At 38.9% G+C, this 15,453-nt stretch overlaps 1 protein-coding gene across 1 annotated transcript in view; it reads left to right on the plus strand.

The window, feature by feature from the left end:
• Positions 1-15,453, plus strand: part of ADAMTS9 (ADAM metallopeptidase with thrombospondin type 1 motif 9) — a 156,812-nt gene that overhangs the window by 13,640 nt on the left and 127,719 nt on the right. The window contains 2 exon segments of the mRNA XM_006178299.3: positions 14,676-14,827; positions 14,829-14,966. Coding sequence (XP_006178361.2) covers positions 14,676-14,827; positions 14,829-14,966 — 290 coding nt within the window.

Consider the following 15,453-nt stretch of genomic DNA (forward strand, 5'->3'; position numbering starts at 1 on the left):
TTATTTCCTCAGATTTATCTTCCTTAAGGTATTTACATTAAAATATTGCTTTTCTTTTTTATTTTTAACATTAGTGTTAATAGTACAATACTCCAATAAAATTGGCAAAGAATAGTAGAAAAAGAAACTTCTAATACAGAAACTGTTCTATAATTTTTTTTAAATTCATCATGTTTTTTAAAAGGCATTTTATTACAAACATCTTCAAACATGTAAAAGTAGAGACAACAGTAACATGAACCACAAGCATGCACCATCTACAGTTAATGACGACAGAGATTTTTTTTCCACACTTGCTTCTTTTTTTGTTTTTGTTTTCCTTTTTGTTGGAGAATTTTAAAGTAAACCCAGGTAGCGTGACATTTTCTAAATGCTCCAATATACATCTCTGAAAAATGAGGATATTTTTTCTGACATAACAGTAATAGTATTTATCAAGGTGAGCAGAATCAACAGTAATTACTCCCTATCACCTAAACAGTATCTATGTTAAAATTTTCCCAGTTGTCCCCAAAATGCCTTTTTACAGTCCATTTGCTTAATCTAAATTTAATTGATCTAAACAAGGTCCCCACATTGCAGCTGGTGGTTAGGCCTCTTAAGTAACTTGTCACTTGCTTGTCATGGTCCTTGTTAAAATTTTGTTCCCCCTGGCCCTTTTTTTCCTTTCCACTTCTCTTCTTTTACTCTTTGATTCATCTTTATTATCATAAGGTCAGGGTCCATTTGCAACAGTTTCAAAGAGCAGGGTCAGCCTCCAAACCCAGAGCATGTACCAAGAACAAAACCACCAGGAGTGAACCAGTTTTGTTGAGCACAAAAGACAGTGCATTAGGTTGGGTTTTGACCCTTCGTCTGGAGTACCTTGATAGCTTTCTTCTTTTTTTTTTAACCTACCAATAGAAAGATCCTCAGTTTACAGTATTTCCTGAGACTACCTTATCTACCATTCAAGAATTTCACTCACCTGTGTTTTGAAGCCCAGAAGAACCAGTTTCCGGTTGGGAATGTAAAAATGGCAAGTTAGGTTTGGGAGTGAAATTAGATCTCTTTGATTTATGACGTGCTTTCTTGTCCCCTCCCGTGATCCCCCGTTTTTAAAAAAATTTTTATTGAAGTGTAGTTGATTTACAATGTTAGTTTTAGGTGTACAGCAAAGTGATACATAGATATATCTATAGATCGATAGATAGATCGATCTATAGATATATATACTTTTTCAGATTGTTTTCCATTACAGATTATTACAAAATATTAAACATAGTTCCCTGTGCTATACAATAGGTCCTTGTTTTTTTATCTATTTTATATATAGTAACATGTGTCTGTTAATCCCCAGCCTCTAATTTATCCCACCATGTCCTTTCCCCTTTGATAACCATAGTTTGTTTTTTAAGTCCATGAGTCTGTTTTTGGTTTTTAAACAGAATTTGTATCATTTTTTTCAGATTCAACATATAAGTGATATCATATGATACTTGTCTTTCTCTGTCTGACTGACTTAATATGATAATCTCTAGGTCTACCATGTTGCTGCAAATGGCATTATTTCATTCTTTTTTATGGCTGAATAATAAGAAGATACGATACACAATGGAATATTACTCCCACGAGCCCTTTTAATAAGCTTCTGGATCCAGAGACAGCCCAGGGTGGCTTGCCTCACCTTTGGTCCCAAATCAGGGTCTTTCCCCATCACTTGTCATCAAATCTTGGTTGGTTATTTATCTTGCTTCAAAAACTCATTCCCTGCCAAGGGAAAGGGTCATACAGACACTTGCTAGTTTGTTCATCTTCCTAGTACCCCCCTGAAACAGGTTAAGATGCCCTTCTAAAGAAGGGCTGTAAGAAATGACAGAAGGCTGGGGCAGAGGGCTGTCGTCACATGTGCAGGCTAACAGTGGCAAAAGGTACTTGGGGCTACTCCAAGAGCTCTCAGACTGTCCCCTGAACAGGCTGTCTTTTTGGAGTGAGACACTGGAGTATCTCTTGGTTTTCTTCAAATAAACCCACTCATTTAATAAAGTGTGATTTATTCCTACAACTGAGGTTTAAAATTTTCCATTTTGGATCCACGAAAGTTTAGTTCCTTGTGATAATCAGATTCTTATAGAATCATTAGAATAGTTATTTATAGGTAACCAAAGTCAGCTTCTGTCTGAACGAAACTTCTGCATGGACATTTCATATAACTGCAAATTGTTACTAAGTATGAAGCGTTCTGAGTATCACAAAGAGGAATAGGAGGAAATGCAAGATATGGTGATTTGTGTATACATGTGGCTGGTGGACTTTGAGAAGGGGGAAAATTAAACGAGGGGTAAATGTTGACAAAATGCCTCCTTTTTTATTGACCCTTGTCTCTCATGTGGCATTAAAGTTAGCATGGGGTGTTGAAAGTGCACTTGGCTTGTGTGTGGGAAAAGTTCACATTAATATGATATTCCTCAAACTTTTTCTGCTAAGATTGTAATTTTTCACACATCTTTTTATTTTCTATGAATATTTTCTAGTATTTTCTTCCATTTTTTTCTATTAAGGTATAGTTTACATGCAGAAACAGTCATCCTTTCTAGTGTAAAATTCCGCAGGTTTTGGCAAATGCATACAGTCATGTAACCATCATTACAATCAAGATAGAGAATGATTCCTGGGGTGCTTTGTAGCAGCTCCCTGTTTTCTGTCTCATAGTTTGGCCTTTTCCAGAATGTCATATAAACAGAATCACTAAGTATAGTGTATTTGAGGTTCATCCACACTGTTGCCTGTATCAATAATTCATCCCTTTTTATTGCTGAATAGTTAGTTATCTGGGTTATACGGTCAGCATATGTTTAACTTTGTAAGAAACTGCTCATCTACTTTTCAGAGTGGCTGTACCATTTTGCAGTCCCAGCAGTAGGGTATAAAAGTCCTAGTTCTACTGCATCTTTGTCAGCACTTAGTATTGTCAATATTTTGTTTGTTTGTTTGTTTGTTTGTTTGTTTTTTTAATTTTAGCCATTCTAATAGATGTGTGGTGGTATCTCATTGCAGTTTTAATTTGCATTTCCCTAATGACTAATGATATGCTTATTTACCATCCCTGTATTTTCTTTGTTGCCATGTCTGTTCAAATCTTTTGCCCATTTAAAAAAAACTTGGAATGTCTGTTTTTGTATTATTGAAGTTGGAGAATACTTTATATATTCTGATATTAGCCCTCTATCAGATACATAGTTTGCAAATACTCTCTCCCAGACTATGCCTGTCTTTTCATTCTCTTCATTTGCAGACACGTGTCATACAAAGCTCTCTTATTTTATTGCAAGCATTTCATGCCCTGTGGATTTCATGCTGTAACAGGATGACACTACAGGAAAGCATAGTAGAGAGTGAAGTATAGAGTTTGTCCAAGACACATGCAGAGAAATGGACTAGGAGAGGCTTACTTAGGACTGATTATTCAAAACCATTGTATTTGCCCACAGAGGGATGTTGTTTTTATTTCTAGTTGGTATCTAGGAACACAGCTTTCAATTTCAAGCCAGTTTAGTTTATAGTAGGAATGGGTTCTCTTGGCTCAAAGGCAAGAACAGTTACAAAGGAAGACCTGAATTCCTAAGAATGCAACCATGTTCTATCACGCATATGTGCGCACAGGAGAGAAAGCCAGACGACGGTCAGACAGAGACACGCATAGAAGAAGTTAGGAATGCAAGATTCAGCCCTGTATGACTACACCCCTGGGGCAAGAGGAATAGGAGCCATGACTCCAATATTCCCTAAGTTCCTATTCTGTGCTTTGTGGGCAATGTGATGGTTTTCCAAAGGTAACTTGGATTATGTGCTAATTTTTTTGTTCCTCTTCAGCCAGTTTCCTAATCCTCACATTTGGTGCTATTCCACTGTAATGAATCAGATTAGAGAATGGAAATAGTTTTCAGACACTATGAACCTGTTTTAGCAGATCTAAAAAAACACTTTGCAGTAAGTAATGAAGATGCCTATATGGTACCTCTCTTGATATTATTTATCATCAGCTACACTTCTTCGATATCCTCTTTGAGAGTGACAGTGGCCAGGGGGAATGACTGTTGGTTTTTATCCCTTTTGAATCTTAGGACTGCATTTTTCAACATTATTCACTTATATTTTATAAGATATAAGAACTCATAATTTTTTAATACTGAAAGGAACTGTAGAGAACTTCTAGTCCCTCTTTGTGGATAAGAGGATCTAGGCTCAGGATTCTAAAGGAACTTGTAATCTTGGAGCTAAGACAAATGGAAAAGTGAGCCCTTCCCAATCCTGTGTTCTTTCCAAGCTTTAAATCAAGGAAAAGCTGTCCAGGGATGGTGCCTAAAAGAGGATGTTCAAAAGAGCAACTCAAATAAGGTTTTGGGAGTGCCAGTGGATTTGAGTGTAAGGATAATTAAGAATACACTAGTGAGATCATTTTAAGAAGTTACATCAAGGCTACAGAGAAAGATATTAGGCTTTAAACTCACTTGAGGGATTAAGTTGTCACAGCAAGGGCTGAATATACAGCAACTAAGTATCTGAATAGATAGCAACTAGATATCAGCGCCGGGGGTGCTGCAGGAAGGTGGCCTGTGGTTGGGAGGGTCCCCGGTGAGTTCAGCCTGTGATCAGAGTACAGCATGTCCCTGCAACTACTCATTACCGGGGTGGCCAGCTCATGGACATCAGGATGAGGAGGGGTTTCTACTTCAGGCTCTGGTGTAGAAACTCATCCTCAGTTACCTGTCAACTGGGAAACTTGTCTATCAAAGGAATATGGGAGCTATATTCCTTAGGAGTTGCTCAGAAGCCTTTTATAAAGGGCGCCAGCCCAAGTGCTCTTTAATCTCTGTTATGCGAGTGATACCTCGACCCATCACAGGGCCACACACGAGTGGCAGTGATATGTCACATAGCAGGAGCCCCTTTATTCCTGCAGCCTATGCTCAGCCAGTACCTCTCGGGTACTCACTCTGCAGCAGGCCCTGTACCAGCACTTTCTGTGTATTACATCGTTCAGCCCTTCCTACCACCCTATTAGGGAAGAACCGTTATCATCCCCATTTCACAGATGAGGAAACTGAGGCACAAGGGGCTTCAATGACCTGTCCAAGTTTACACAGATTGAATGCAGAGAAGCTGGGATTTGAACACAGGTCTCTCTATCTCCCAAGCCCAAATTCTTACCTAGCACCTCACGCTGCCCCTTCTGTTCACTCTGCAAATGTTTAATGCCTGGACTGCACCACCCTGTCCCGTAGCCAATAGCCTCACGTGGGTCCTGAGCCTCTGCAGTGGGGCTCGTGCTGCATGTTGGAATGATTATATTTTGGATATATTGGATTAGATGTAATATAGTATTAAAATTAATTTCATCTGTTTGACTTTTTAAAATGTGGCTACTAGAAATCCTTAGAAGCCTACCTCAGGCTCACATTTTATTTCTCCTGGAGAGCACTGGCCTAGATCCCAAGCTGTGTCCCAAAGGGGCCTGAGAGGCAGCCATCAAAGCAGGCCGCAGGTAGTGCAGGGTGCCCATGGGCAGCTGGTACCCCGCAGGGCAGAAAGGCCCATCTCCCCATACTGCTAAGAGATGAAATGAGTCCAAACCAACTTTTCCCGAGGAGTGTTTTGCAGGAGTTGAATAGCAAAACCAAACACTGTCAGTAAAATACAAGCCCAGGTATGTTCAGTATGTTCAGCAATATTAACACTGTTCCAAACAGATACGCTGTTAATATTTTCTCAAGTTATTTCTCAAGTTATTGAGGTGTGCCTCAGTTTCCTCATTTATGAAGTGGAGAGGATAGTGCCCTGTCTTATCTGGTTGCTGGGAAGAATAGTGAGGTTAATCCATAATAAAATGCTTCAAAGAGGGCCTGACCCAGAGGAAAGTGTTCAACAAACGTGAACCAGTGTTACTATAATGGTAGTTGTTGTCACTGTGACTGTGTGTAGTTGAAGGAGCTGAGGGATGTTGAATGAGAAGGGTATGGCAGAACCTTTGCGGGACGTGTCCCAGCTTGTGCACCCAAGTCAGCAAAGTGACCTCCCCAGGTAGCTGGAGACACCCTCCCCTTAGGAACTAGTGGGATGACCCTCAGATATGCCTCCCACCACCCCACCACCCACCACCCACCATAGCCCCTTGGACTGCAAGAAGCATCTTGATTATTTTCTTCCAATGGCATCTCCTTCTCTCCCTGAGAGGAAGGCCCGTCCATACATTCCTCTTCATCTTGTTTTGTTTCCAGGGATTTTTCAGCCCCCTCATCAGTTGGCCAAGATCCTGTAAGTTTCCCAATTCCATGGCTAAACAAAATGTACACTGGTTTCTTTCCCGCAAGACTTCTCAGGCCTTTTAAAATGCTAATGCATATGGAGAAAGTCCCAGATGTGAATGCTGTGTAGTGGTTTGCAAACCAACTTGGTTTGTTTTTGGAAATATCTTCTGGGACTCATGTTCCATCAGCCATTCTTGGGAAAACATCGTCCATAAAGGTTCTGGCCAGCCCCAAAGGAACCTTCTTGATATCTCTCCCGCCGCCGCCCTCTGCACCCATGTCCAGTGCCACTTCTCCCCCCAAAACTCATAGTTTGTCCAAAGAAATGAGCTTGGGGACGTGACCCTAGTCAGCATCTAGGCATTCACTGTTGTTTTTCAGGCTGTCAAATTAAGAACCCTTAAAAAAAAGTAAACCCTGGTGATTTTCATTCATACTCTTTAGAGCTTTATATACACAGAACAATTCCTTCCCTTAGCTCCTTCCTCACCCAGTTCTGGAAACACATTGTTCTTTATTATTAGAACATTTGTGGGTTTTATAGCTGTTTTTGTTTTTATGGTTTATCTCTTTTATCCCCCCACATTGTGTTTGTTTATCCATCCTCCTCTGATGCCAGTAGACTGTCGCTCCTGTCCCTTGGAGTCCCAGTGTGAAGGCTTCACTGAGTAGCTCTCTGAACATTCCCAGTGGGCGCAGATCTTTGATGGGACTAGAGCAGAGGGCTGGGCACTGCCATCGGCTTCCACTTTTTGTTTCCTGGATGTTATCAGCTGTTGAGCCAGTTGAGAGGCGGACGTGTCTGTGGTAATTCTTGACATCTAATGCCATCTCCGACGAGGTCTTCTCACGTCAGACTGCACGAGCTTCTTACCTAGGTTGGAGGTTCCGTGAAAGCAGAGGCTGGTCTTTATGACTTTCCTTCCTTCCTCCCCTCCCTCCCTCCTTTCCTTTAGAAGATCCTTCCAAAAATAGAATTGCTTTGTTTGAGAAACCCTGACGTCAACATTCTAATAGATAAAGAGAGGATATTTTGCATGCTACTAGTAAAACAATAACAACTAAGAGTTATTATCACATTAAATATTATTGGATCTTTCCTGAGTGCCATGCTCTGTGTCCCAGGCATTTTCCATATTATCTCTTTTCATCCTCACTGTTACTCTTTAAGGGATGTACTGTTAGTGTGCTCATTTTACAGATGACAAAACCGAGGCTTTGAGATAGGAAGTTGCCCAAGAAAGGCGGCTAGAGCAGCACTAGGGCAGGAACGTGAATAAGGGCTGGTCTGGCTACAGAATCCAAGTGTGGAACACTGACGAGTCCTGTCTGCCTCCTTCTGGCTGTCAGGTCCTGCAGGAGCAGAAAGGGGACTTGCTGCAAACCTGGCTCGCCAGTCCTCCCTTTGGTCCTGGGCTGTGATTCTCCTGCCCGCTTGGACCACGAGGTCACAAGGTGGCTCAGTGCCTTAAGGAAATTCAGTTAAATTTTGATAAACCGTATGAGCATAGAGAGCAATAATTAACTTCCCAACTGTGAAAGTTAACATTCAGATCTCCTTCACTCAACCCTGGTGGGTGGGAAACACTCAGTGAGTAACTGCAGAGAAACCGGGCCCGGATGTAATTTTACAGAATAGTTCTAGTTATTTCGTAATGTCACATGCATTTGATTGCGTGGCAATGCGAAATGAAGCTCATTTGAAACATTTTTTAACCAATAAATAAGCAAATATTGTTCAAGTTTTAGGCTGTAAGATTTTTTTTTAATAATGATACCATCTTAAATTTTTATAATACTTTCTTTTTAAGAATAAGCCCCCAGTTTTATTTTTGTTTTGTAGTCGCTGTGGTTTCTTTCAACGTACTTAGCTCAGCGCATTGCGCAGAAAAGGTGCAAAAAAATAATATTTTAAAATCAGCTTATAATTGACCAGTAATTTCCTATATACTTTCTTATTTAATTCTCCAAATAGCCTTAAGGTGGAAATAGCTGTTTATATACCCACTTAAGAGATCGGGAAACTGAGGCCAAGAGAAGTGACTCAGAAAAGAGCATTTAAGGATGTAAACAGCTTGTCTTTAAAATTGTTATTTGAAGCCAAAAAAATTGTTTTTAAGAAGAACACTCTCCCTTAAATGGTTCCATTTAGTTCTAACTCACCATGACTTTATAACTGGCAAAAATAGAGGAAAAAAATAATATTTATTGATTGCTTCTTATGTGCTAGGCACTTCACCTGTATGATCTCCAGTTACTTCTTTGAAATAGGTACTGTTCTTACTCAGCTTCGTAAGTAGAAGAACTGACGGTGAATAGTAGTCAGTTATTTGCCCAAGGTCTAATAGGACTTGAAATTTGAGCCCTTTAGAGCATGAAATCTTAGAATAGAGGCTGTTTGTGGCAGCATAAGCATCACTGCTCCCACTTCATAGTCATAAAGGCCGAACAGTTGTAAAAGCCAATGTTGTCATGTTCTTGGAATAAAGCATCATAATTGTGGTACCTATAAGTTGGCATGAGGAAACACACAACTGCAAGATAGAACTTACTAACATGCATAAATTTATTCACATGCATATGTGAGGATTCAGATTGTCAACTATTGTACCTTTCTCTGAATGCAAATGTGCATTTAATTCTTGGAGATACCACGTACTTTTTTTTAAAGTTAAGTCTGGTTTTTTGGTTTTTTTTTTCTTTTTTAAGAGCAGATTTAGGTTCACAGAGAAATTGAGAGGAAGGTGAGGAGATTACCCATCTGTCCCCTGCCCCTGGGCATGTACAGACTCCCCACTGTCAACATTTCCCATCAGGAGCTACATTTGTTACAGCTGATGAACCTACATTGACATATGTTTATGACCCAAGTTCCAGTTTACATTACAATTCCTCAGGTGTTGTATATTCTGTGGATTTGTACAAATGCAGAATAACACATATTCATCCTTATGATATCATACAGAGTATTTTCACTGCCCTAAAAACCCTCTGAGTGCTCTGCCTATACATTCCTCTCTTGCCCCAACCCCCTGGCAACCACTGATTTTTACTATCTCCATAGTTTTACCTTTTCCAGAATGTCGTATAATTGGAATCATACAGTATGTGGCCTTTTCAGATTGGCTTATTTCACTTAGTAATATGCATTTAAGATTCCTCCAAGTCTTTTCATGGCTCAAGAGCTCATTTCTTTTTAATACTGAGTAATACTCCACTGTCTGGATGTACCACAGTTTATTTATCCATTCACCTACTGAAGGACATCTTGGTTGCTTCTAAATTTTAGCAATTATGAATAAAGCTGCCATAAACACCCAAGTGTAGGTTTTTGAGTGGATATAAATTTTAAGCTCCTTTGGATGAATACCAAGGAGCATGATTGCTGGATCATACATTAAGAATACGTTTAGTTTTGTAAGAAACACCCAAACTGTCTTCCAAAGTGACTTGTACCTTTTTGCATTCCCACCAGCAGTGAATGAAGGTTTCTGTTGCCCCAATTCCTTGTCAACAATTGTTGTTGTTAGCATTCTAGATTTTGGTATATCGTTTTTTGTATTTTCTTGATATGTGACGTGGAACATATTTTCACATGCTTATTTGCCATCTGTATATCTTCCTTCACTCAACATGCTACTTTAAGATTTGAACTAGACCAGGTTGGTCATAAGCTATTTAGTTAAGTCAGTGGATTAAATTTTGAGGATTCCTTAAAGAAGAAGAACCAAGACAAAACGCTTTCCTATTTCTGAATGTTATATTTGAACTTCAAGAAGAGGCATGAGGATGGTACAGTCACTATGGAAGACAATGTGGCAGTTCCTGAAAATATTAACCATAGCATTACCATATAACCCAGCAATTCTACTCCTAGGTATATACCTAAGAGAAATGTAAATATAGCCACACAAAAACTGGTATGTACATGTTTATAGCAACTTTATTCAATTGAGTTGTTGAACCCAAATGTCCACCAATTGATGAAGGAATAAATAAAATGTGGTATGGCTATATAGTAGAATATTACATGGCAATGGAAAGTGATAGAGTACTGACACATGCTGCAGTGTGGATGAACCTTGAAAGCATGCTTGGTGGAAGAAGTCAGACACAAAAAGCCACATGTTGTATAGCTCCATTTGTATGATATGCAAATCCATGGATACAAGACATAGGTTAGTAATTGCCAGGGGCTGAGGGGAGAGGGGCAATGGGGATTGATGGCTAATGGATACAGGGTGTCTTTCAGGGGCAATAAAGATACTCTAAAATTAGGTAATAGAAATGATTACCCAGCTCTCTGAGTGCACTAAAAGCCACTGAACTGTTCATTTTGAAAGTGTGATTTTTGTATTCTATAAATTATATCTCAATACAAGTAATAATAAATGTAAAGCTATATATGGGTGAAAAGAAGAGCAAAAAGACACAGACCATTTATACTGTGCTTTCTCCTAGGGTGAAATTTCATTATGTAGCCCATTCTGATAAAACTATTAGGGAAGTGACATTGAAGATTTGAAATACTAGTCTCATTTCCATTATGCTAAAAGGTCACTAAAGAGACATGTAAATGACTTTTTTTTTTATCCTAACACTGTGTGTCCCTCGGTGGAAATCATTCTCTGATGTTAACAATTTCTTTTCAGAGGATAGGGAGTTAAATAGATATACTAGTTACATTGTCTATTTTTTCTATTCTCTGTAAAAATGTTACTCCATATGTAGTCATAGTGAATATTTGCATCTTTAAAGCTCATACTATTTTTAATGCTAAATTCAAAACTGCTTGTTAAAATGGTTAATGTGGTAGCAATTAGTTGGGCTGATTAGGTCAATAAATATTCTAACTTTGTTAGGATAAAAGATCCGATGGGTAAGACTGGGAAGTATACATTAGAAGATGTTGCTTTTGATTCCGAAGAGGTAATTTTATTCCTGCTTTTTTATACCACGTAAAGCATACTGAATTGTTTCTTTGATACACAAATTAGTGGTGAATGAAATGTTTTCCAGGTATATTAGAACTTACATGGGTTGTTCTCTGTTACAGTGTTTTCTGTTAGAAATCTCTTTTAGTGATTAATGCCTTAATTTTCTCAACTGTGCTACTTAAACAGTGTATCTTTTTCCCAGCCAGTGCCTTGATTAGTCCTCAGGTATTTCCATGCCCGAGTCCCCTCTGATGATTCTCTGAGAGATGATTTCCCCTTAGTGTTCCAAGGAGTGAATTATTTCCAGCATTTCCTGAGTGTTTTTCTCACTGCAGTTGTTCTTCTCTCTAAATAAACCTGATAAATCAAAATATTTATGAGACGAAAGTAAAGATTATTTGCTTTTCACAAACTAAGTGATATATTTTCTTTTTAAGCAGCTTTCTTGAGATATAATTCACATACCATACTATTATCCATTTAAAGTGTTCAATTCAGTGGTTTTTGGTGTATTCACAGATGCATGCAACCATCATCACAGTCAACATTAGGATATTTTTATCACTTGAAAAAGAAAACCTGTACCTATTAGCTATCATATTCACACTCTGCCTTCAGCCCTAAGCAATTATTCTACTTTCTGTCTCTATAGACTTGCCTATTCTGGACATTTCATTTACCTGGAGTCATATAATATGTGGTCTTTTGTTACTTCACTTTACTGATTCAGTAAAGTTTATCATAATGTTTTATAATGATAAATTGACCGAAATGAAGGGAGAAATTAAAAATTCAATGATAGTAGTTGGAAATAGCAATGCTCCACTTTCAGTGGTAGTTAAAATAGGCAGAAGAGTAGCCAGTAAACAGAACACTTGAACAACACTGTAAACCAATCATACCTAACGGGTATCTGTAGAACACTCTGTCAAACAACAGCAGTACACACATTCTTCTGAAGTGCACGTGGAACATCCTGCAGACTAGACCGTATGCTAGGCCATAAAACAAATCTCAGTAAATTTAAAAGCACAGAAGTAATGCAGAGTATCTGCTCTGACCACAGTGGAATGAAATTAGAAATCAGTAACAGAAAAAAAAAAAAGTGGGAAATTCATATATATATGGAAAGTAAACAGCACGATCCTAAATAACCAAAGGAGAAGTCAGAAACTATTTTGAGACGAATGAAAATGAAGACACAACATATCAAAACTTACAGGATGTAGCTAAAGTAGGGAAAGTTATAGCTATATTTTAAGTGACTCTATTAAGAAAGAAGAAAGATCTCATATCAATAATCTGACCTTCTACTTTAAGACACTTAAAAAAGAGGAACAAACTAAACCTAAAGCAAGCAGAAGGAAACAATAAAGACTGGAGCAGAAATTAATGAAATAGAGGACAGAAAAGCAAGAGAGACTTTAAAACCTTTGAAACTTCACTGATGATAATACATTGTATTAAAATATTATAAAAGACATTAAACAAGGGTTATTTGTTTTTCATAAAATAAGTGACGTATTTTAATGTATTAAAAGACATTCAATTTTCAACGGGGCTTCCCTACACCTTTTGTAAAAAAGCAAGTGTTTGTGAAAATATCCACAAGGCATTGTCTTTTTTTCCAATTCAGATTCAGTTTAGAAACTGTCAACCAAAGCATGAGCTCATTGCAGTTCCCAGCTCTTGCACAGTCTTGCCTGATGAAGAGAGCCCTTTTTAGGGAGTTGATCAAATCCTTGCCTGGTTCCTCAGACCACCTCTTCCTGTATATGACATTGGACAAGTTGGTCAATCACTTTGAAACTTATTTTCCTCATTTGTAAAATAGAGGTAGTTTTCTGAGTCTGAGAGGAATGAGATAACGTAACAAGATTACATATGAGATGGCATACTTAAAAGAGCCTAGTTCAGTATCTGGCACATATGTAGTGCTTGATTAGTATCTATTCTGTAATCACTGGTGATTTAAAAATGGAACAACAGCCTAATTACCCATATGGCATAGAGATGCATGTGTGAATAGTCTTGAAAGAGAGACTGGAAGAAAAATAATCTAATGTTGAATCCTACCACGTACCAGGCTCTGGGCTAGTCATGTTAACTATAACTGCACCACGTAGGACTTGTTTGACGGTTTGGGCCGATTTCACTATTTTAACAGCTGCTAAAACACTCAGCTTGGGCAAAAGACACATCCTGGCCCAATCGATTGTTTTAGCAATAGGTTACAATGGTTAAATATTTGAGCCCTTCAAATATGAAACCACTTATAGTTTAAATTCTTTGTTGTTGTTATTGCTGGTGTCATGAATTCTGTATCTTGTGTTTAGGAAGGCATACTTCTTTAGTTGTGTAGTTCTGTTGCCCTGTTTTGACGACAGACTAGCGACATTAAAGCTTTAAAACCCATTTATGATTTGATAGGCGAGGTAAGTGATTAAGTTCTGTTTTTACTCCAAGCGTATTTTGGCAGACACTTTTATGTTTACTCTGTTTATTGTGTGATTGAGGACTTTGAAATGGAATATTTTCTCCAGCAATAGAGGCTTCAAACCAAGTTCGAGATCAGTGCTTCTCAAAATGTTACCATGAATGTGAATCACTTAGAGAGCATGTGAAAAGGAAGCTTCTGATTTATCAGGTCTGGAGTGGGGCCAGAGAGCGTACATTTTAAACACACTTCCAGGGGTCGCCAGTGCTGCTGGTCCATGGACCACACTTGGAGCTGCAAGATTGTGTAGAATCCCAGAGGCACCTAGGCAGGAGTCAGAAATGAGGAGAGCTCCTCTGACATTGTACTCCCTATTCATACTCTCTGATTAATCTACTTCCTTAACTGAGCCCTCAAATAAATTAATTAAAAATTTGGAGGCGTTGAATATCAGTGAGTCTGTTGTTACATTTCATGTGTTACAATGATTAACTATGGTAATTGAATAATACCTTGTCATGCATTTTCTGTAGTTCTTTTGTACTGTCTATTAGCCAGCCCACCTCTCGGGCCTCTATACTGTATCTCATTGAGTATCACAAGCGATGTACACGAAGCTTGTCTATTTCCATTCTCTGGAGTTCTGTAGCTGCATTGTTGGCGCTTACTCCATCTGTGGCAAAGAGCAGTGAAAGCGAACCACTTAAATCCCAACCAGACTTTTGTTACCAAATTGAAAAAAAAATCAGCAATTGTTGCCCCTAAACTCAAGCCTGATTTTCTAATACCTTAAATGAGCATTTCTGAAAGTTTCCAGGGCAACTAATTTCAAGTCCTGAGTCATTTAGATGAGGGTGCAGATTGAGTTTCACCTGGAGAGTCCAGAGCGTGCCGAACTTGATTTTGTATGTAATTTGACTACAGAGGCATCATTTTAAGATGTGGCAAATTCAATTCTTCACAGGAAATAGATGTGGCTGGAAATGTGATGTGTGCCCTCTGGTTTTTTTACAGAACACAAAAATAGTCACAGGAAAGACAGGAGGAGAATGAGGACGAGAAAATGGGGAGAAAGGAGCAGCCTGGCTGAAGATGTGGCCGTATTAAAAAGCAGCCTAGCCACCAAAGCGCTTTTTGCCTATGGTAACGAGACGGACAGCACACTGGGAAAAGAGGACCCACAGAAGAACAAAACGTTTTTTATCCTATCCACGGTTTGTAGAAGTGATGGTGGTGGCAGACAACAGAATGGTTCTATACCATGGAGCAAACCTTCAACACTATATTTTAACTTTAATGTCAATTGTAAGTACATTCAAAGAAGGTGATTTATGATGTCCCTACATGTGCCATTGGGGAATGGGTTTCCACCCAGTGCTTTGGAGGACCATTCAGGGCTGGCATTTCAACCCTTCAGGCAAGTGGAGAACATAGGATGAGTCACTGGTTGCCTCTTGATAATGACAGTCATGGGTTATCAATTTTGAGTGTTCACTCTGTGTTAGACAATGTGCTTCTTACTTAAAAGGCATCATTTCTAGTCCTCCTGGCAACTCTCCTAGGTAGGATTATCATCCCCATTTTGTAGATAAGAAAGCTGAGCCTCAGAGGAGTTAGGTCACTTGCCCGTGGTCATGTAAGCTAGTAGGTGGCTTAGAGACTACATGTGACCTCTAGCTTGTCCAGCTCCCCAAACCAGTGCTCTTTGACATATGGACTTGCACAGCCAGGTGTGGGTCTCCAGTAACACTTTTGGATCCTGATTGTGGATCAGAGTCATTGGTAGGACTTT

Source organism: Camelus ferus, chromosome 17 (assembly GCF_009834535.1).
Source record: "Camelus ferus isolate YT-003-E chromosome 17, BCGSAC_Cfer_1.0, whole genome shotgun sequence".
Taxonomy (NCBI): Eukaryota; Metazoa; Chordata; class Mammalia; order Artiodactyla; family Camelidae; genus Camelus; species Camelus ferus.